Here is a 24,675-nt window from a genome sequence, read left to right as displayed (position 1 = left end):
TCATGTGTATCTGTTCGTTTGTCTCTATTAAAAAAGAACAAATGCTTTTGTTATCGAGAGTGAAAAAAATATGAAGAAATCGGTTCGAATGGTGGTCCTGCGAATGTAAACGTGAATTTCATGGAATTTGCTCCGATTAAAAAAGTAACAACAAGAAAATCGTGCAGAAGCAATTACTTTGTTGAGATCGGAATGGTTCCTGTGTTGCCAGTATGGTCTATTGAAAGTATATTGCCTGAAAGAAATTGAGTTTTGATTTCGAAATCGACACGATCAGAAAGCGGCAAAGCCATAAACAAAGAATTGCAGTTCATGACCAACTATTAGATAAATTTATTTACACATTATTCATAATTCGTTGGAAACATTGATTCGTCGTGTTCTCATTATTTGGCTAGAAAATCGGTGCAGCATGGCACGCACACCCTGCAGACTTTTTCGCATTACTGCGCTCGTGCAATTCACATTAGAATGGATTAAACAATTTTTCAATTCGCAAAAAGAACAGATATGCATAATAATATTTAGCTAACGGACCAAAAATATACACTTTGAAAGCAGAAAAATACCGAGAATCATTATGCAAATGAAGTTTATTGAGAATAAACAAAAACAAACAAAGATTTTGTCGGCAGTCGATTGTTCTGCGACCCCTGATCTTGCGATAAAAGATATTTGTCAGATGGAACTTATTATTATAAATTGAGGCATTTTGTTTAGTTTTTACTATATATCATCGTTGCACATATACACCGCTGAGTTTGTGCTCGTGACAACATGCAACGTTCTTATCACATTAAACAATAGTTTCGTAATTCATTTCTGCTTGAAAAGTCAGCGACGAACATAAAGTTAATTAATTAAATTCACGGTATTTTCCCCTTTGATTTAATTTCAGAATGTGGGTAGACATGCGACGATATGTTGTTATTGCCCGATCAAACATATGAACAATATCAAGGTGAGAAAACCTTGGCTACATCACCGTTAATTGCGCTCAAACGGATTTTAAGCGATGCAAATTTCTGTCCGAAAATTCCACACTTTAACGGTTTGCCAAATGGCAAGAAAACAACGCCGGCCACAGCTGCGACAACGCCGACAAAACGACCGGTGCAAGCCGATTGCAATGGATTTTTTGGCATTAATTTGGGCAATGCCACGGTCACATCGAAATCTGAACGCAATGAACGAGAACGAACCAGCACACCGGAAAGTTTTAAACAGACCTGCGATTTCTTTAATAACATTCCCGAATTCCATGGCGAACCGCTTGGACCATTTAGCATAAAAGATAAAATGTCAAACGCCGATGCTGACCTACTGAAAGAATGTGAATTATTATTGTACAAGTATCGAATACGGCCGGACTTTTTCTGTCGATACCGTAAAGCAATGGAGTAAGTGTACATCAAAGAAAAATTTGGAAAATTTACGTCTTATGTGAAAAGATGAGAATATTGACCCTAATTTCACATTGATTTTTCATTGCAGTGAATCAGCAAACATGGATAGCAAACCAACGTCATGGCCTCGATCAAGGATGGAAAGTCATGAAACGAAAAATTCACGCGAAAAGCGAAAGCTACAAAGTTCATCACCATCGTCACAAAATCACCCGGCTTCGATTCGACACATGAAACGCTTTCAAAAATCCACCGCTATCTACACATTGCCGATTGGCCGGAAACACAATGACACACATTGTAAAACAGGTACGTGACACTAAATCCAAATTCAATGTTAGGTTATGAAGGTAGATCTTCCATAATAAATCGAATTCTGCATTTTCAATTCGTTCACATGGAATTAGGTCATTTTTTATCAATTTTAATTAAAATGTAATGGTGTCATTAGTTTTGCAAAGACGCCATGTAGTTTTACACTTATGGATTTGTCTAATGTTTTCTTTAACACTTTAAGAACACCGTTTTTCATGTCGATGGTTTTTTTTTTTTGATAACAGATGATATCTTTATATGGAATTTTACATATTCTCTTTATAAATTCACGCTGTTACCGCAGAAAGTATTTGTATTCTATTCATATTTTCTATTGTTGCGCAAAAATCGTTTGGAAAAACAATCTTGTACTTTTTCTTTGAATAGCGAAAAAAATCATTGCAAGTTAATTCGCTTTATTTAATCAAAAGGTTGCGATTGGTTAAATAGAGTTTATGATGAGAAAAACGAAAGCAAAAATCTGATTATATTCTTAACAAGACGAATGTGAAAGGCGTAAAAAAGCCTGAAGAAAACAGAACCATAGAATTCCACCGATGTTCATTCCAAACCGCTGCATTGTTTAACGGAAGAGCGTATATGTATGAAAAATCATGTGAGTGGTTTTTTTTTTCAAGCAGCTTGTCTCTGTTATCGAGCTCACTTGGGTGGAAAAACAATGTGCTTCATTCGAATAAGAGGCAAAAAAACGTGCCAATCACCAACGATGTGAAAAAAACGAACAACTAACATGCCGGTGAAAACAAACCATTGCCGACACTCTTCGACCGGCACAGCACAAACGATGGCAAACCACAGAAGCAAGAAAATTGATTCTGATTACTTCATTTTGATTGAACAGTTACTTTCATTTGATCATCTCTTTGAAATCAATTATCAGACCATGATACGTGGTGAATAACACTTTATTTCAGTCAATTTCTTTGAATCCAACGCGCGGGAATAGAATTCATGGAGCAAAAATGGGAAACAGGAAACCGAAGGATTAAATTGAAGAAAAAAGCGACTCATTTACCATGTAAACGGACTTGTTACATGAAGTATTCTAATTAATTTGTAAAATTGTAGCTCATTTTTCTTAAGCCGTTTTTGCTCGTATCTTTTCTTCTTTTTCAATTTTATTCGACAAGCTGCAGTGAGTAGCTTTGCATTGGTATAAATCAAATATGGGCGTTCTCCATCCGGACTTAACGTTATGCTTGTTTAAGCTCTTGCAAACACTTCAACGTTTATTTTTCCACATTTAAGCTTTTTCCTTGGCAAGAGCTTGAGAAAACAAAATGAATAAGAAACTGTTTCGATTTGAATGAAAAGCTGTCATTTCTTCAAGTTTTTATATTCAAAATCCGTTGCAAATGTTTTCGATGGGAGTCACATGATTTTTATAAGGTAATCTTCATCAAAATCGTCAAGATTTTCAGAAAAATAAAAGCCACACCTTTAAAAAACACAAAATGCATGGTTGTCACTGCGTTTCGTTGAAAATTGTTGTGTTTTTGTTGGTTAATTTATGATGAAGTCGATACAAATTATGCACAACAATTATTCTTAACATCGCTCATATTTTCTCCATGGCACTTCTCGCTTCGTGTGTTTGTTTGTATACATTTTTTTTTGTTCTTCTATTCTTTTGCGTTGCAAATGGGTATCATCATGGTGGAGAAATGCCGTATGTATGTTATATTATCTGCATCTGCACGTAACTATGTGTACGTGCGAATGTGTAGCTTGCGCGAATAGAAGATTCCGGTCGATGGGTAAAATAGTCAAGGCGAGAGCAGAACATAAACATTTGTTTTTTTGTTGCAAATCGGAACATCAACGCAATTTGTTGCACTGCAATTGAATCTTATTCGATTTATTAAGTGTTGTGTGATTTCTTCTTATTATTATTTTTTTTCGGTCGACGCATGTGCAAGCATTTCGTACAAAATAGAGTTCGGTAGTTTACAAAGTGGTCAAAAGTTTTTATTCAACGTTCAAATGAGCTGTTTTTTATTCCGAAGGAAGAATTCCGCTTTAAAATTTAGTACGCATGAACATGCACCAAACAATTTGTATGTGCGTGCACACACCTCAGGTAAAATGAATAAAATACAATCGACTCACTGACACAATGTCTGTGTTTACATTGTAGTTTTTGATTTAATAAACGAAATGAAAGAAGAAAAAATGCAAATCGAAATGGTTCGGTTTTATTGGCTATGAATGTTGTTTTGGAATGGCGTTTTATGTATGAGAGTGTATATTGAGAGGCATGAACAAGGTGTAACTTGAATATGTAGTTTATGTGTAAGACATAATAACGGATGTGCATATTATATCATGGAAAGAGTGAGAGAGCGACCATTGCGCCTGCGGTGCAAAACAATGAACCCAAACGAGTACGTGTGCGATCATCAACTTGACTCTCTGTCACATGGATGATCATAAACAATGCTACAACTGCGAGTCACTATCTGGCAAAAACGACGATGACGACGACGACAGCGACAACAAAAAAAAAATATAACAACAAATGTTGCTGCAGAAACTGAAGAGCCCAAAAGAACACAGCAAAAATGGTATCTTTTTTTTAAATGTGTGAAGCGTAAATTAAGATAAAAAAAACTCGCAAGAGATAAAAAAATACAGAACCAAAACGAATGAAGTGGGGACATTTATTCTTCTTTCGAAATTGCGTGATTAAAGCATCGCAACCGTTTGGATGGTACTGAAAAGTTTTTTTTACCACATTATTTGTACAATGCCCTCAGACTACGATCACAATTTTTCGCCATTGGGTATTCAGAAGGATTTTTTCTCTTCGTCACATTTATTTTGAGACTTTTTTAATTATTTTTTAATATTCAATTTATTCTGGTCTTCTTTCTTTTAATCGTTTTACTTGCCATTTTTTTTTCGTTTCATTTACTTTCGCATTTGTTTATGAGGTTTAATCAAGGGTTTAATTACATTTGAAATGATTTTTCCGTTAAAAATCAATTTAATATATGGTTATCAAAGCGATGCCAATTATATTATCTGTGTGTAGCATGCAACATCCTTGGGCCCGATGACTTCCGATCAAATGATTCATCTCTCTTGCATTTAAAATATTACAAGTCTAGAAATTGGTCTTAAGAATTACGATTGAAACGGTCATTTTGAAATGATCGCATAAAAAAACGAATCATAAATCGAAACTTATTTAGACAACAACACTTATGAAGTTTAGTTTGTGTTTGAAGTAGTGAAAGAGAACGAGAAAGAGAGAGGCAGAGAGATGATAAGTTTGAAGATGTTGTGTGTGCGTGTAGCAATATTTGAATTTCAACGATCGATTCAAATAAACCTATTCAATGCGATCTTTCTCGTTCTCTCCATTCGTTCATCGTTTTATTATTATTATTCTTCATCTTCGATCGTCGTCCACTTTCTCATTGAAAATGTGTTTTATTCACCTTTATGCGCCATGTAATCAACAACAACACACGCACATACATGCGCGCAGTACATCAACACTCACATATATATATATATATCCCGGACCACATTGATTGTCGTGCTCCGTGTACACTGTACAGAGAGTAGCGTTTTTGTTATTATGGTGTTATTTATCTAGCCGTTCATTTTATCTTTCTGTTTTGATGCAAGCACTTATTGAGCTAAGGTATTTTGTGTTTGTGTGCTCGGCGGGTGTGCTGTATGTGTTGGTAAAATAACAGAGTGTGTAAAAGAGACTTGTTGCGCTGTTGGTCGAGTATATAGTGGTTCTCCACTACATGGCCAACTATAGCTATACACAAAACAAGCAGAAAAACTAAAACGGATTCAGGTAATAATACAATTGCATTGAGTCAAAGCAGGTTCTTTATGTTACCTTTACCATCTTTCTTCACTGTGTTTCTCTGTCTCTCTGTTCGTGCATGTTTTTCAATGGATGGCGCATTCAGTTCTCAGTGAGTTCTTGACAAAGAAACACATCACGATTTATTCGATCATCACTATCGTTTGTGTCAATTTATTTCTTCATTTTTCATCTGTGTGTGAATTGTTGCTTTGATTCATTCTCAGCCTCAAGAAAATTGTATTTGTTCAATTTTATTAGCAGTTTTAAGAATCTCTGTGTGTGAGAAAAACATTCGATTGACACCGATTTGACAAAATCCGTCCATCGATTGTGCAAAACCAACGGAAAAAAATCAAATTCGAGACGAAGAAAAAGTAATCATTGCCAACGAAACGGTGAAATAAACACTGCGATCCGAAAAAATGTTCAAATTACACGCGGTGAATTTGAAAATCACCAAAATCATTTTTCGATTAATTTTGAATGATTTTAAAGAAATTGTTTATTCGTTTTGATGGCATTTTCTTAAATGCTAAAATCGTTTTTGTTGATCGGTTCGGGTGATTTGTGTGTTTTTGAGAGAGGTGTATAAGAGCCGCCGCCACATCATTACTGAATAGAAGAAAGAGAAAGATAGATTTGTGCACCCGAGGGACTGTACTGATTATACGTATTTGATAGTTTGTTCTGTTTTTCTTTCTCGTTTTTTTTATTTCGTTCGATGCCATTACGAACGAATACGTAAAGCATGTGAATGGAAGCGCAGCGCCAAACCTATCTTTAATGCCATTAGATGCGCTTTATAAAGTGAAAATTCAGAAGAAGAAAAAAAAGAGAGAAATACACAAGTGGAAGAGAAAAAAGGAAGAAAACGCAAAACGAAATCAAAATAGAATACATATAGGAAACATAAGAGAGAGAGAAAAAAAAACGAGATAAAGGAAACGAAAAGAAAAGAGATTTGAATTTAATTCGAAGAATTATAGAATTGTGTGTTTGTGAGACCAATTAGTGCAATTCGATGCATTCGTATGTGGTATAGTGTGCGTGCGACCAAGTTACTGTTGTTTTTTTAATCGTTAAATTCATTCATTTGCCATGTGAAACTGATTCTGATGTGTTTGATATTGTGATTTGACAGAGGTGCTCAAGAGGACGAACAATAGACCGCAAAAGAATATATATAAAATCACATACACCAAAAAACGCACGCATTTCAAGAGACAAACAAATTAAATCACGACAACATCGAACACCGACAACACAAAATAAGAACGAAAACAACAACAAAAATTATTACACAGAGCCATGGCCACATTAGGCATTGGCTTATCAAAGGTGTTCATTTTGGATAAATATTTTAATGAATTGAGTAAATACTGGGAGACTGAAATTAAGCTACAAGGTATGTGTAAACTAATTGAAAAAAAAAGACTAATATTTTGCCACAATTCATGATGACTAGTTCAAAATAATTTTAGCAGCTATAGTTTTAGCATTATAATAACTGGAATCAATCAGGTAACAGCTATATCTGTGCAACGAGGGTTTCTTTTATGCGGTCAAAATTTAAAAGAAATGATCGCGAACGATGATTTTCCAAAAACGAGGCTTTTTTTGTTTCCTTTAATGTCAATTGAATGATGAATTCGTTTGCTTCTTTTCAAACATCCGTTTCGGTTCGAATTACTTGAGCGATGAAAAACACAACATCGAACATACCACAACAGAAACAGCAAAAAAAATGACTGGTTATTCGTTTTTTCCCTTCTCCTTCAATCGGTATGAAGACAGATTGGCAACTTGATATGGCTTTTGTTTATTCACAATATGTTGCAGCCCGTTTAATTAGTGTGCAAAAGTAAACAATGGAATCGTGTACACAATTTTCGAAGCCTCAAACGCCGATTGACATTTTGGATAACAAAAATGAACGAAAAAAAGAGACATAGTAAGAAAAAAAATACTTCATTATGATTCATGGGAAGTTTCATGTAATATATCGATTGCCATTTTTAATATTTTATTAATCGATACTCATTGGGAAGCGTTTGTTCTTTGCCGATTTATGTTTCAGCTTGTTTGGCTTAAGGTATAATAAATGGATACTTCTATACCCATTTTTAGTGCGATCGTTGTGCGAACGATAGTCTAAATTTAGTAAATATTAAACGCTTTTGATACTCTTTTTTTATGTGTTTCAAGAAGATTCAAGTCTAGTCGATCGGCTCCACTTTGCTAATGAAATGTTATGGCGTATCAAAAGCACACATTGGAAATTTTGAAATAGAAAAAGAGATAAAAAAAATCAATGTACAGCATTTAAAGCGGCGAATGGAGAGCATATAATTTGTAATGTGTCTGCCTTTCTAAACGGAAAAGGCAAGAGATTTTTCAGACAAAAACCTCAACCTCATAATCAGGCCGTTCGACAAAAGTCTTTTATTCCGCACAAATGAATGTTGATTGTAAATAATGTTGTTTATTGTGCAATGCAGTGCTGTGTTGTCGTTGTCGTACCCACAGTCCCACACTCACTTATTGATTATTACCATTCGATCGAGTCATTCTGCAATTTACTTGGCATTTCTTGTGTACGACACTCCAAAACCATGCCCGCAAACTCAGGCATACATTATATAAACACCATCAACCGCGAATGAGACAAACCAAACACACAAACACAAGAACTTTAAATCATAAAAATAAAATAAAACTTTTTTTACAAATATTTTATGTGCATGCTGCGCGTGTACTAGACGGACAAGGCACACACCACAAAATCCATTGCGAATAATAATAATATGAAGTGCGCGCAATTGTGCGCGTTCACCTCCATCACTCAATGACAGTTACATGCACTCGTTGAATGCTTGTGATAATTTATGGTCATGTCTTTTTTTTTTCATCGTCTTTAATGTGTTTTTGTGCGATCGTTGCAAAAGCGTGCCCGGTCCAAAGGAGTGTGAATTTGAGTTTGTATGAATGTACAATTGGTGAAAATTCAATTTTTAATGTCGAATGACTTTTTTTCTTGCTGTTGGTCAATTTAACTTTATTTCTCAAAATTCATTCAAACGAGGCATTTGGTCGGTTTATCCAGCACATTAGGGTCTGACATGTTCGAAAAGATCAAGATTGCTGATAACAACACAAAGAAACAACGTTAAGACACATTTTAATCTACCATCACTTACAATGACAAATAATGTAAAAAACTGCATGATGGCGCCATCTCTATGTGCTCATGAAAATTAGAACAAAAAGTTTGTGTAGAATGTTAGTTGTTTGAAGTTTGAATACGGAATCATTTGTTGTGACGTCTGTCATTTTACGCTCGATAAAGATATACCGTGTAAATTGAACAAAAACCGATTTATTATTTGTATTTGGTGAATTTGTGATGGAAAATAAATTGAAATTACTTTGCACAGTTTGTGTCATCGAAATTAACTACGAGGACGTTGCATATCACATGGTTTTTCTTCACACAAAATCAGTTGACATTTTTGACTTTTTCGCACCAAAAAAAAAATGTTTTAATTGCCTTTGGTGCTCGTTTGGATCGCGAGTTCAATGCCAAGCACATAGAGATGTCGCTCGGAACGTGAAGCTCAAAAAAAATATACAGGTGATATAGAAAGCAAGTGAGGGTAGCATTTTAATAGTTTTCACAATGATCAAAAATTGAATATATAAATGCAATAATAATTTGTATATATGATCCACTACGCTAAAAGATTCATTGCCGTGATCAACACCTGCACATTATTTTTCATAACATTTTTTTGTTGTTCCGTTTGTCTTTCCATTTTGTATTGGCTTTCTCATCGATGCACATAGAGAAAGGAATAGAGCGATAGAAGAGAAGACGAAAAAAATGGTGCCATGGCATACCATGGCTATTTACTTGTGATCATTTTATAATTGGTCTTCTATTTGTTCATGAAAATTCCTTTCGTTTCCACGATGTTCAACGACAACAGACCACAATTGTTTCAAAATGATCGTTTGAACAGCGTCACATGAAAATTACATATTCGTGTTTGTTGTTTTCTTCGAAAAACCTGCGCGTCAGTTGGAATGTCTGTTCCGATAATTTGTAGTGTGTGTCTGTCTAATTAGAGCATACGTTCAGTTTTGATATGTTGTTAATTACATGGTGTACACGCACCACAGATTTAGTTGGTGCATGTTCCGTTCACGTTTGCCACGTCGCTCTCTTCGATTTTATATTTTTCATTAATTTGAGTTTCAGCGATGTATGGAATGTTGTGAGCAAATAATATGGCCCATTGGCCACATTCGACCACTTGAATCAAGCCTTATCGATTGATAAATCGATGGCACTCTATTATTCTGTCAACCGTTGTACTCTTTTCACCATCGCCTTGGGTTTCTTTTTCTCCGCGAATAAGTCGATTCGAACATAACGCAAAAAAGAGTCACTTTTCACGGTGTCCATTTATCAAAACCAGAACCAGAAATCTTGATGGTTTTTTTTGTAGGTCTTTTTGCGTGTATATTTTTTCATATGTAAAAACATACACACACACACACACATACACAAATCTCAGCATTACATTCGTTAAACATTCATTGTTTTGTACGAGTACCGAGTGAAAATTTAATGGACCACCGTGATGAAACAAGTTGCAAGCAGGAAAAAAAGAGTCAACAAGAACAACTGAAAAGTGTGTATCCCCAACTGATGATGCAAATATTTATCGTTCTTTTTTCTCACTCTTTCTCTCGATTGTTGGACACAACAAATGCAAAATCGACCAATTTTTTTATATTTCGAAATCGGTGTTTCTTTGCTGCGGCTGTGGTTGTCCAGCATCAAAACTAGTAAGTGTACCAGTGAGTATAATCGTTTCGGTTAATATAAATGCTGACAAGAAACCAACCGCGAGATATGAGCCACGATATTGCTATGTCCGGGCGATTGCGGCAACCATAAAATAAAAAATGAAATTGGATAAAAAAATAAGAAGAGACGAACACATACTGAAAACGAAATGAAGATAAAACATTTAACTGAAGGAAAAAAAAGAATAACAAAATCGATCTAAAACTGCCAACAACAAATACGAGATGCGAAAGAGAGGGAACGACAGCCGAGAAGTTGAGAAATAGTCAGCGAGACTTAGAGTGTGAGCGAATGAGAATCTCACGCAGCCACAAGATCAAGACACAAAAATAAACGACCGATGAAAACGAATAATAAAACTGAAAATTAATGTGCTACACAATGGCATGAGCGCGCGAGCGCTCACAAACACACACACACGCACAACAAATATCACAGTATTGCATGTAGTAATCGAAGCGCAAGATACGAGAAGGCAACAATCATCTTACTTAACCGAAATACAAATGAAATAAAGAGAGCGAAGGTGCGCGGGCACACATAACACAGCTAATGGAGAATCAAACTAACAACAAATACGCACAGAACGATGGAGCATTCTTGAAGAAGACAAAAGCATAACGAAATTTGATGGAATTGTGCAGACAAATGAAAAAAAAAATGAGCCGCCACATAGAACGGCACTCAATCGTGCACAGCACGAACACAATCTTAAGATGATGATGGAAAAAACGAAGAAGAATAACAACAACAGCGACGCAAGCAGCCAAATCAAATGAAAAAATGTGTAAAAGAGTTGCGAGAATGATGAAGACAAAGCAATAACAATAACACAAAATTATTATGAATAATAAGACTAATGGTAAGCCAGAAGCAGGTTTTGCTCCACAATTCGGCAAACGTTTACCACAATTGAACGAGCGGAATAGAGAGGGAGGCAGAGAGTAAAACGTTGTGCGATAAATTCATAAAGACTTGGCACCGAACCAAATGCAACGAACACTTCACAAAATCTTCATTCACACAATCAACGAGAGAGAGACGATGAACAAAAGAGCGAATGAAATGAATGTGCTACGAACAGCACTCATACAGAAAAATTAATACAACAGCACATATAACGAAAGAATAAAAGAGCGTTTCAGTTCTCGTTAACATTTTGCGGCATCACATTTGATCAGTCTTCAATACAAAAGTGTGCCTGTTCAAAATGACACAAGCAATTTATTTTCCTTTCATAATTTTCAACAAAAGAGATGCATTTTTTTGCACGGCTGCATTTCTGAATGGCAAACTATATATATGATATTTGAGTGTTCCGCATTTCGTGCACTCTCTCACAGAATAAAAACGACTATGAAGGTGTCTTGAGAAGATTTCTGGAGCCTCTGAAATTCAGATGCATACTATCTGAGTCCACATAATAATCGTGGCTTCCTCTATCTCATTCGATCTCGCTCAGTTCACTTCATTCGTGCGGCGAAATTTAGTCACTAATGTGATCAAATAAAAATGCACTTTACTAAATGCAAATTTTTGTGTTCCCTTACATATCGGATCATACAAGCACGATCTAGTTGTCTTGTTCTTTAAACGCGAAGAAAATAACAAACACGCTTTTGTGATCCTTACTTACCTCGACCGAAAAGAAAACATTTACCAGAATCATCAATTGAACGAGACGGAGAGAGAGAGAGAGAGGGAGAGAAACCAAAACAAACCGAGAACCAAATCAATAAAACGAAACGAGCCACGCGAGCGCAAAAATTCCACATCGTCCGTTTTCAAAAGGTATATGTTTTGTTTGCGCGACGACCATCTCGATTTTTCTTGTTCTGTATTGTGTTTCGTTTTGGTTATTGTTGTTGTTGTTGGCTTTTGTAAGTGGCTTAAAACACGAAAACCCACCAAACTCTAACCAAACCGAAGAACCGAAGTGATGAACATAGGCAGGAGCAAAGTGCATTCAATATTATTATTGGTATGTGAATGTGCGAACGTGTTCCATTCGTATTTTTCGTCTTTGAAAAAATTTGTCGATGTTTTTATGTTCGTTTTTTCGTTCGCTGCTCTCACCTCATCTTTCTTACTGTGTGTGTTTTGTTTTCGTTCGTCGTTTCTTCTTCAACTCTTTTTCGTCCAAACACTTTTCAGTCCGTTCAACGTTGTTCTCTTACCTTTACCTAAGTGCATGAAATAATATGACCAGACCAAAGAATACACACACTTATTTTTTGAATGCCACAGCCGATATGACATATCGTTGAGTGTATAGAGTAGTGCTTGAGACTTAAGAGTGCTGCATATCGATGCAGCAGCGTATTGCAACGGAAGGCATTAGAGGTGATAGATAAATTACGATTTTCTTTTGTATGCCATTGTATCACGGAGGATCAGACTATATAAAATGTCCAAACACCGGAAACTAAATGGTCAACAGAATTTTATTGAACGACCCAAATTAAGAGGATGAACTACATGTAGGAAAATGAACGGTCGTCTTTAATATTTTTGATTGTATTTGTACATCATGTGTGGATACTAGCTTCTTTTTCGTTTTATACAAAACAAAAAAGAGTATTCATGTCATGGGTTCAGTGACTCAAAATAAGGGCTGAAGAGAGGAGATGCAATCGCAATGCGGCCGATGTTATTATATTTTGAATGTTGATCTCTCTCTCGATTTTTTTTTATTTTCACGCATCCTCAATTTGGCTGTCTTCAGCCAATGATTATTTTACCTGTCATTTTCATTCGGTCCTGTCTTTATTTTCTTTCGATTTGATATCGTTTGCGTGATGCGATCACCGATTTATTTGATCGACTATAAAGTGTTCAGGACTTTCTCGCGACTCATTTTGATGGTTTCTTGATAGTCTTAATTTAATGTCTTATTTGCATTTGGTTGAACGTCATAGCTCACCAGAAAACCTCTTTTTTTACATTTAGAGAAAAGAGATCGATATCAAAACGAGACTGAGAGCAAGAAACGAAAAAGCCATAAAAAAGCCTTCAAATCAATTTATCAACTGCGCAACGCGAGTATATCGATTTATACGGCAATCGATCGCATTTGGATGTTAGTTTACCGTTTCACCAAATCGTATGGTAATCCATATTAATATCCCCATTCAAATTAATATGTCCCACTGGTCACTTTTCGCTTAATTCAATTCGAATTTCGAATTCTAGATGATGTCGGGGCCCATTAATAATATCTGTCAATATTAACGACTCGTTAAGCGTTTGCTATGGTTTTTTTCCTCCTCTACCTTCCTTTTCACATCGTCGTGATTGTTCCTCTTGCGTATTTTATAATCTCTCTCGTTTCGTTCTGAAAATTTTCTAATTAAAAGTAGCATAAAGCATGGAGATGAAGCTTGGGCTATAAATCTCAGCATTTTGAAACTAACGAACTACTTGCGGAATTTAACATCAAACGCTCTCGATCAAAGGTTAGTTAGTTGGCTTCGGGTTCAGTGTGGCAGCTTTTAGAAAGTACTTAAATACATTCTTTTCTTTCTTTTGATCGATGTGCGCATGTGAGCGTGCACACTGGTCTCCGGGAATGCAAAAATGATCAAATAAACATCATTTGAAACGTTTATGCTAAGTTTCATTACGAATTAATGTGTAAAAATGGCCAATGGGTGTTTTTGGTTTTCTCTACCCATCTCTCCCGGCCGTTGTATGTACAGCAAGCGCATTCAATTAAAAACGAATAGTCAGTTTATCTAATGAAGTGTACGAACGCTCGTATTTGCTCGTTTTCGTGTTGTGAGCGATTCGACAATACATCGGCCCATGAAATTCGTGCATAGAAAACTGCTGTTTTGGTAGGCTGCGAGTAAAAGTCTATGGGCATAGAGACCACACTTTATGTCTTTATATTATCGTTTATCGCAGAAGAGAACAGGTTTTTTTGATTCATTGTAAGCTGGAGCTTTGTCTTTATTCAAGCATAAAAATTGCTCTTTATTTTCATCGCAATTTTTTTCTCTATCTCTCTCTCTCCATCCCTGCGTGTCTCTGTCTTCGTCTAAACAATGTTTCGTTTTTCATCTCGAAACATACGTTTACCTTATATCATTGCAATCGAGTCGAAATTGTGTATTCAAATCGGCCACAATTTGAATAAGCATTATAATTGTTGTATTTTGCCTCGAATCGACCCGATGATTTGCAACGATAATCGTTTATTGAACGTGAATTGAAAGCCTGAATTTAAATGAAAGGCTCATAAAACTGAACAAAATCATTTTTTTTCTTCTTTGAAATCGAATAGGAGCGCGTACGCCTCAATGTTATTGTTGTTGCTTCGATATTGAGTGCAACTTCAAACAGTTCTATCCGACATGGAGCTCGTCGCTTTTTCTCTTTTGTAAGAAAAACCACTGAAAATTAATAAAAAAAAACTTGCATAGATCAACACAGAAAGATTCGCAAGCCATTTTAAGGCCATCATCATGAGTTATAGTATTCAGTGTAAAAATTAATTGTACAAAACAAATTGAAAGTTGGGCGACTCAATTGACCATAAATAAAAAAGCGCGCACAGCTTATGAACGAACAAAAAATCGGCAACAGAAAATTTAGACGCTTAAAGCTAACATTTGAAAATGCGGTTTCACAGTGCTCGGTTCAACAAAAATTATTAGGTTCTCGGTTTGCGGTGTCGCGAAAAAGGTATACTGCCACTGAGCTCGTCGGTATTCGGTTTGGAATTTTGTTTTGGTTTGCACAGCACACACATATACAGGCAAGCATATAAACAAAACAAAATGACGAATATATACACCGAATGCGCACCATACGACTGCAATGTGTGTGTGTTTATCTGCATGCAGGTAATAAGAGACGGCGGTTTTTGGTTATTCGCCGCTCATAAACACAAAATGGCACGAAAAAAAAAACTATCATCAACAACAACAAGGAGAAGGAACCAAAACAAGGCACGACAAAGTGCGTTACAAATGCACAGACGAGTGAGCGTTTCAAGTGTTGCGTCTCGAAAGCGCGCAAACACTAAGGAAAAAAACGAGAAATCTGTTGATAATGATCATATTTATTTCGTTGTGTTTTGATTTTTTTCCCTCTCGCTGTAGTTTAATTTTTACAGCATTTTACGCTGATTTGGTGAATATGAGCACTAGGTTGTGAGTCGCGAAAGAAGCAATCAACGACTTCGATTTCCGAATTGATCGCGGTGGTTTTTCGCTGTGTATGTAAGTGAGTGTGTGGATTATTATCAATGTGATTTTGTGCCTGAGCATTTTGAAGTAGAAAATTTGTTTCTACCATCGTTTGCTGCAAATAATGCTTGCGCTTATATCAAACTCAAAATCGTGAATATATTTATATATTTGAATTTTCTTGTATTTTTTCCTGATAAAGTGTACATTGGTTCAACCGAAAATATTGCCGAGACGATTGTGTGTGTGTGTGTTTTAGTTTCTTGAATGGAATATGAACTGATCGACGGTGATTTCGAAAATATCTTGTGACTCTTGCAATTACTCTCTCTCTCTCTCTCTGCATTTCTCAATTGAATTTGCATCGCAAAAGAAATGCATTTGCATTACAGATGCAGTGTACTCTGGCAATAAATGGGAAGTATAGACGATGTAACATGACTAGCCACACCGTGGCAAGCGCAAATTTACTAGTTCGATTGGAAAAATGAATGTTTTTTCTTTGCTTTGAAGCGAACAGAAAATACAATCGAAGCGAGTTAAGTCAAGTCGGCACCATAAAAATTGAGCTCGAAAGAATTTATTGTATAGACGTTTTTGCACCAACTGATTCATGTTGGACGCGCAGCATTTATTTCATCGGCAATTTTATTCTCTTTCGGTTTTTTTTTTTGCATTGTTTTTATGTTCATACAAATCAAGCGATTGTTTATTGTTCCATCTAGTTGAATGGGGCTCCTTGTTATTTCACATCGTTGCTTGAACACCAACCGTTGGTTTGCTCACCCGCTCACTCTATGACTTCTTGCTTTGTATTCGTACCTCATTTTTTCCCTTGTTTTGGATGTTAAGCTGACGATCATTTTCCGTGCTCTTGTATGCCAGCTGAAGCGAAGCCATTACGCTTCACATCAAAATTCTTAGCCAATTCTAAATTCAATAACCCATCGAAGCAAAGAGAAAAAAGACACACGCAATTTTTTTTTTTAAAAAGGCATTGCAAATATCTCATAAAAACATTGAATTACTGTTGGTCTGTATTTGCGGTCAGCGGCTAAAATCTAACTAAAGCTCTTTTCGCTATTCAAGGCTCGCCAGCGCTAAATATATTCAAATCGATTACGTTTAATTTCTTTATTGGTACTTGATTTGTTGTTTTGCTAAGCATAACCATTTTCATTTATTATTGCATGACGATTCTTTGCATCTCTCTCTCTCTCCCTTTTATGGCAGAAGAGACGTTTGTCCAGCAAAGTCGGTAAAATTAATAATTTAGCCTAGGATAATGGTAATTTTGTGCAAGTAATCTCGGCAAATCTATTCGATATTCAATAGAGGTTGGTATACAGGATGGTATGAAAATCATCGCAAAAAATAGAAGATAGAATAGCAAATTTCCGATGGAATGCAGAGAGTGCTTATAATTATAATTCGATTGAGCAAGAGTAAAAACAGCTATTTTCGTAATTGTTGTGCCGCAAAATGCGCTTTTGAATTGTCCAATTCACATTTTAATTTGCGAGCAATTTGAATCATTACAAAAAGAGCGACGAACGGTTCATATTTGCTTCATTTGCGAATGTCGTCACGATTGTTGCGAAGCTCCGATACAAGCGACAAGAATAAGGCAAAAATACACACATGCGCAGAGATTATCACAGTGGGATAGAACGTTGCTGTTATAAATGGACTGAAAAAGATCTACCGCTCATAAAATTGGCCATAATCAAAGTAAAATAGAAATGATCAACAATCGTCGCGTATATTCGACTTATGAACTCAATAGAAATGGCGTTTGATACGTTGTTTATTTCCATTTTGCTCGATGTGTGGTTTTCTCTTGAATCGCATTCAAATTGACTATATTGAATTGGTAACTTAATTGAATCAACCGTTTTTATCCATAGTTTTGAAATTGCTTTTGTTTCATTTTAGTTCTCATCACATCGGCTTGCTATTCACATGTAGATTTTTATATGTTTTTCTTTTATTCGATTTAAATTGTATTTTCGATTTCTATTTATAACGATCAATGGATTTGTTCCATTTTGTTTGCATCTTCTGTAAGCTTCTGAAAAGGAAATTTAATCTGTGAAATCATAAAGAAGAAACTAATAAACTAACAATGATATGACTATGGGAATATAATGGTGATCAACGAACTTTATTCGATATGTTGTTCGTTTTTTTTTTGCTTTGAATTCAATTCTGTGTTCGCTTAGTGGTGCGCTGAAGACTGGCAACAAAAAGAATACATCGCCTTGTCATCTTTGTGACTTATCAAATTTGTTCGACAGCTCGACATTGGACAACGACAATGTAATAATGTGTCCAGTTCTGTTTCACTTTGTGTGTTTTTTTTTCGAAAAGAAATGCTGCGACGATTGAGTGACCGCGACATCACAGCAACAGCAACCAACAACTACATACAAAAGAAGTATGAAGAACCGTTATTCGCTGAAGCATATTATCATAATGCTTCATAATGCTGGATTCGATGGTTGTTGACAACCAAACAGACATTAACACATCTAATCTGGTTGATGTTTTCTTTCAACGGCCGTAATTCAACGTCGACGAGTAGAGTTCAGTCATTGAGAGTTGTGCACCTGTTAATCCGATTCTTTCTCCAAAGTTTGTTGTTTTTTCTTTCTTTTCTGCTCTTTTCTTTGCCTGTATTAATGTATCGAATCGCTTTATTATGTTTACTTACACGATTGCGCCGTAAATAACAGATTTAGATAAGACATATTTTTTTAATTCCAAGAATTCCAATGAATAAAATGTATATCACACACACGATGTGTTCTGCTTTTCTGCATGGTATCTTGAGCTTCAATAGATAGCTATGGTTTTGGTGCTGGTTTTTATCATTTTGTTTGTGGTGAACTTTTTTTCTCTCACATTCATACACTTTGGGTTTGATGATGAAACAAAATAAAAAAGAAAATGCATAAATTAACGCGAAACCAGTCCAAGTCAATCGGTTTTATATGGCCTTGCTGTCGCTGAAGGTTGTTCCATATTTTCTGTATGAAATACTAATTGCTTTTAAGTTTTGCTAGAACCAACGACATGCCACGATTCCAAAAAAGAAATTACATTAACCTGTTCGTATCTCTTTAGTCTTTCTTTTTATTTTTATCATAATAACCATTTATCGGAATCATCAACCGATTCGAATTTTGAATCACAACCAGAAAATTCAATAAAAAAATTCATTTTTCGCTTCTCCTTTTTCTTTGCAGACGCTTCATCGACGAACGAAGCTGTTCATTTGCAGCAACGCTTAAAAAGCCTGAGCAGCGAATTGGTTACGTTGCGGAATCGATTGCATGTCGACAATACCAATGTTGATGTGACACTGACTGGCGACGCTACCACTGGCGCTGCAGTCACATCATCCAATACGGCAAATTTAACCAATGGACCATTCGTTACGAATCATTCAAACATGCAAATCGCCACATCAACAATACCCATAGCCAATAAATCCAATCCAAAGGTAAGCCGAATAGATCGAAGACAAAAACACCAAGAAAACCATACCATTGATTGTATCAATTGAAAATAAAATGGTCAATTGTCTATTGAATTTCATTCATTCGTTTTGTTTTTCTCTCTTGATTCGCATTTTCTTTCTTGATTTTGAAATGGAAAAACAAACAACCAGGCATATCAAATGGCTTCCAGTAATACATTGTCGCATGGAATCAATTCCATTCCAATAGTTTCGCCCAGAAATACCTCAATACCTCATCCACTGCCGCATCATATAGGAAAAAATCACGGTAATTTAATATTCTGATTTATACACCATAAAAATCCATTAAGATTTCTCTCTCTCTCTCTCTCTCTCACACTCTCTGATGGTGTCATATAAAAAACCTATAATTTTCACTAGGTTAATTGGTCGTCTATAGCTTGATTGCAAGCATTTATTGTTGTCATTCAATTAATATTTTTATTATTGTTATTTGATTTGCGTGCATTTTTTTTATACAACAGAAGTTGCTGCCAATGGAGGAGGAACACTACGCCGTGTGCCACCAGAAATTGTTGCAAATGAAATTATCACAAAACCACATGCAAGGATCATTTCGCCGAGCAAAACGGTCACGAGCCCGCACAAAATTTTGGCGAAAGACATGGAAGATTTGATACACTTGCAAGGACCTCTAACTGAAGATGCAGTCATGCGAACGCTTCAAGCACGTTTCAATGAACACAAATATTTCGTGAGTAATTGTTTTTGTTCCTCTCCCGTTCGTTCGCACAAACATGAAATTATCATTGTTTTTACTTACTTTTCGGTCATTTTTCTCAATTTATCTTTGAAACATCTGCCTCTCTTTTTTAAATCTTCAAACACTCGGATGCAGCTACAAAAAAATGAAATTTCATTCACTTTGGCATAATTTTGTGCTGGTGAATGTTGAAAAATTCGAATGAACTCCATAAACATGTGTTTAAACTATAATTATTGAAGAGCCGTTCATTACATGTTATGTGCTTCTGTCAGTTTAAATCATACATACGTCTGAAATGTATTTGCCTCCGAAAAAAGTAATTCCATTCACAACTTTCGTGATTTGATTCATGTGAGGGTTTTAATCTTTTGGAGCGTAAGTAATGTTTAATTTGAGCGATAAAAATATGGTCAAGCATATGCATTTCCAATCGATTAAATGATGTTGATTTAAAAAAAAATTGGATACCAAGCGCATCGGAAAGAGAAAGATTATGTAGAGTCTTTCATGTTTCAATCAAATTGGTAACCATCTGAATTGAAACGGTACCATTTTTATAGCAAAATGCGTTAGCATCATTTTCTGAATCAAGAATCTCCATTCATCTTTGTCCGTTACGTGTTCAATTGAGAAGAGAAAAAGACTCTCATCGGACTGAAGCCCATTTTTTTAAAATAAAAAAAATACGATTTGAAGCACGTAATTGAAGATTCACGCAAGTAGCATCAAATTACAAAAGAACAGGATAATCAGAAGGTAACGATGTTGTTACCGATGCAATTTTTTGTGCGAACAAAAAAGATTTGGATACCGTTACGACTTATGAAGATCATTTATATGTACAAAAGTGCATTCCTTGCGGCCATCCATTAGTCATTGCAAATAACCGGAAATATAAAGTGCGTATGAGATCATTGATCATTGCAAGAGTCCAATGGAAAACTGCTGCGATGCGGCTTCACTGCCGCATTATACCCGTTCGAAAAACTTGAAATCTCAAATTGAGTGGAAAAATCATGGTTCTGGACTTTTGCATATTGAGATCACATCAAGGAGGTCGAACATGATTCCCATAAATGGACAAAATTATTATTAAAACACATCAAAATTCGCCATTTTTCACAATTTATGTGCAAGACACCAAAAACTTCGAAGCATTTGTCTTTCAACTGAGAAATTATAAATTACGTGACATTTTACAATACATTTTTACTGTCTTGACACGCAAACCTGACACACACACATACATATTCACAAAGTAATTTGAAATCCTGCGAAGTTCGCAGTGCGAACCGAAAGGGAAAAATATTTAGCCATTGCGTTCTCACATCGAATGCCTCGCATACATTGCACTAGGTACAACATTCAACATAAATTAAATTAATCAAGATTTTTACCCGCCATCAATTATGCCAAAGCATGGAAAATGTGAAACATTCACGGAGACTGTGTGAAACAATGACAAGCATTTACTACGCGGAGTAAACGCGGAGTGGCAAACATTGCTCAGACGACAACTATTTTTTAATAGGTTGCTGAATTTGATTTTGTGTTGAATTAAATAATTTGAGTGTTTTCGGTTTTTGCACGATTTCGTCTGGCATACCAGTCGTTTTTGGAATTGGTCATAGCAAAACAGCGACAGACTACACATTTTTCGTTTTCAATTTTCATCGAAAAAAGGTAATGGGGCCTAGATTTTAAATAATTCCAATCTGATAAGAGAAATGCATCTGCATTTGAACAGCCATTCAATGAGATATCAGGAAAAACACTTACGAATCGAATCGAATGAGTGGCTCAGAATGAAAATGACTTTAGATGAAACCGCACAAAGTATTTATACATAATTAATATCGAAGTGAAGTCTTATACTGTCAGCGAACACCATAAAACGTCTCGCATTACTTGTGCGTGAAATACATTGCGGTATCGTTAAAAGTCGTTTTTATTCTCATCCAAATCAAATTAAATTGATTTAAAAAATCTCATAAAATGATAAAAAAACGAATATGAGGCGAAACGTAACCAATTTGAATATCGAAGCTCGCTGAAAAGAACAGGTTCACGCTAAAACTTATTTAAGACAAGACAAATTGAGACAAATATGCACAAACGGAGCAAAAAAAAACAACAACGACGACGACGATGTCGAGGAGAGACAGAAAGGAAAGAGAGAAAGAAAAGTGGTAAGAATCATCGTAAGAAACTTAAAAATCCAAAGAGAAAATGCGTTCGCATTTTGGAGTGCGAGCGGCATTGAGTTCTAAAGTAAAAAGTTAATTTCTTCTAAAAAATGGCATCTGATCAATTCTTTGTCGCATAAAAACGAAATTCAACGGCATTTCGTTGAATGTATGTGTTGTTTTCCTCTTTACTTACATATTCCATGACTTTTATACGCTTATCGTCGTTCGTTGAGCAATACATTTGAGTTGCCATTATGATGCATTTTACGGCATATTCAGCTGCACAAATTATTCTCAGCATTTTTGGTTTGTTGTCGTGTTGCATTTTGTTTTTTGTTTTGCATTTCACAGGCATTTCGAAAAAAATGATGCTTTACGCGCGCTCACGATGCCACAGCAAAGAGTTGCGACAGTAGAAAGTGTGTAAAAAAGCATGGCGGTAGAATGATGACAACCAGCGAATGAAACAATTATATTTGTGAATTACGAACACGATTTGAGTGTAAAACGATAAAATAGCACACACGACACATTTATATGTGTACAATGTGCACTGTACATGGTAGATCTGGTGACGGGAAGAAAATTTTCGTCTCTATATGAAAGTGCACCATGTAATTGACGATATGTCTTTTTGCCTTAAGACAAACTAATAAACAAATTATTGCCAATCGAAGTCAATATGTGTACTCAATTGAAGCCAGCGCTGGCATGGAAAACACGCGCATAGAATGAGACAAAAGCACAAGCAGGCAGGCAGGCCATTCACTCGGTTCATTTATCTTAGTGACACCATCATTGCAATAGTCGATGCATATCTCGGTGCCTGCGGTGATATGAAGATTTTTTTTGTGTTGTTGTTGTTGTTGTTGCTGTTGCTGTTCCACCATCGTGTGTCAGAATATTAGAGAGAGCCAATCTGAGAATGTAAAATCCGAACAAGCGAAATGATGCAATCGTAATGGAATAAAAATAAATACTAAATGACTGAAACTGGCATAAAAATAACCAAATAAATAGCACAACGTGGCATTGCACAGAGAGCATGTAATTAATATTGAACAGTGTAAAATCGAACGCAAAACAAAACGCAAAAGAAGAGAGAAACACACACATAATCAGACACACAAACAACACACTGAATTTAATTTTCTTCAATGCATACCTTTGATGCCATTTTTGTTTTTATTTCGTTTTATGCGTGTGAGTGTGTGCCTGTGCATATTGGCTATAAAAAGTGTAATTTGCTTCAACCGAAATGCGCCTTTTTTACTCTTTCGTTCCATTCTGCATCACCTCATTTTCAATTTTATTCATACGAGTGAGCTTAGCACTACAAACAATCTAAGGTCAATTTTCAACCAAATTGCACTCTAAATGATTCCAATATACCGGAGATTCAATTCCATCAGACCGATAATTTACATTTACATTTCTATAATTTATTCCTTTTTTTGCCATTCATTTGAGCAGCAAACAAAATGAGAACTGGATCGACATTCAATCGCGTGAGTCACATAAAATTACTAGAATTAATAGAAATGTGCAAAATTCCGAGAAATGCATCGAATCTAAAGGAAAAACACCAAGACAACGACCGAGACTATTTCAAGCACAAAACATCGACAAACAGACACCTTCCGACACCCATTCCTTAAATATGCATACTTTGAATCGTACGAGATTTTCTTAGAAAATATACAGAATCGATGGGCGAAAAAAAACCTTTCGATACACCCTGTGTGTGTTTTCGATAAATTTTCTATGGTTGCGGCCGTTCCTTTTAAATTATATCGTGTTTTTTTTCGTGCAATGTCTGCACTCAAACGTTCTCATCGTAATGCTGTTATCTGATAACAAGTAAATTTGTTTAATTCAATGATATTATTTTAATGCATAATTCTCTTTGACTGTTCAATAAAAACGACGACAGCACAAATGCACGCATAGCACTTATAAAATGGCCGCAAGCAAAATTACTAATAATAAGATGATATACCTATTCATTGAGTGTGGCAACTGTAAAATACCATTTTGCATTCCGTTTGCATGAAAAATAATATTTAATTGATCATTTGTTTATTGATTTTCTCTTCGTGTGCGTTGCGTTGTTGTGTTTCTTCTTCTTATTCTTATTTGTTATTTCTTTACTTTATTTAAATTGTAGACAAATGTTGGACCAATTTTGCTATCGATCAACCCGTATATTGATGTTGGAAATCCATTGACATTGTCATCAACACGAACATTAGAATTGGCGGCTCAATTGCGAAAAATCGTTCTCGAAGCGGTTCGTCAACAGGCTGAAACTGGTTATCCGCAAGCGATTATTCTGTCAGGTACAAGCGGAGCTGGTAAAACGCATTGCTCGATGCTGTTGTTGCGTCAATTATTTGCAGTGGCGGGTGGTGGACCAGAAACAGATGCATTCAAACATTTAGCCGCTGCATTCACCGTACTTCGATCACTTGGATCAGCAAAAACATCGACCAATTCCGAATCCAGTCGAATTGTAAGTCAATTAATTACCACTTCTCACCTTTGAATAACACCATTTGGATAACATTTGTTAATTTCTTTTCCTTTCGCAAATGTAG

At 35.7% G+C, this 24,675-nt stretch overlaps 1 protein-coding gene across 2 annotated transcripts in view; it reads left to right on the top strand.

Moving 5' to 3' along the window:
- LOC116344807 (myosin-VIIa) overlaps positions 1-24,675 on the top strand; it is a 37,768-nt gene that overhangs the window by 9,755 nt on the left and 3,338 nt on the right. Inside the window, exons 2-7 of one of the 2 annotated variants that reach the window (XM_031773573.1) lie at positions 899-1,400; positions 1,495-1,715; positions 18,888-19,144; positions 19,313-19,430; positions 19,648-19,877; positions 24,246-24,590. In XM_031773573.1, coding sequence (XP_031629433.1) covers positions 922-1,400; positions 1,495-1,715; positions 18,888-19,144; positions 19,313-19,430; positions 19,648-19,877; positions 24,246-24,590 — 1,650 coding nt within the window. In that variant the 5' untranslated portion in view covers positions 899-921. Of the gene's footprint in view, positions 1-898; positions 1,401-1,494; positions 1,716-5,695; positions 6,980-18,887; positions 19,145-19,312; positions 19,431-19,647; positions 19,878-24,245; positions 24,591-24,675 lie in introns of those variants that run through there. The other variant, XM_031773574.1, reaches the window with a different exon arrangement.

Source organism: Contarinia nasturtii, unplaced genomic scaffold, assembly GCF_009176525.2.
Source record: "Contarinia nasturtii isolate CC-2019 unplaced genomic scaffold, AAFC_CNas_1.1 Cnas_scaffold_1182, whole genome shotgun sequence".
NCBI classification, from domain to species: Eukaryota; Metazoa; Arthropoda; class Insecta; order Diptera; family Cecidomyiidae; genus Contarinia; species Contarinia nasturtii.
The sequence above is the reverse complement of the archived record's forward strand: the minus strand, read 5'-3'. Positions and strand labels throughout refer to the sequence as shown.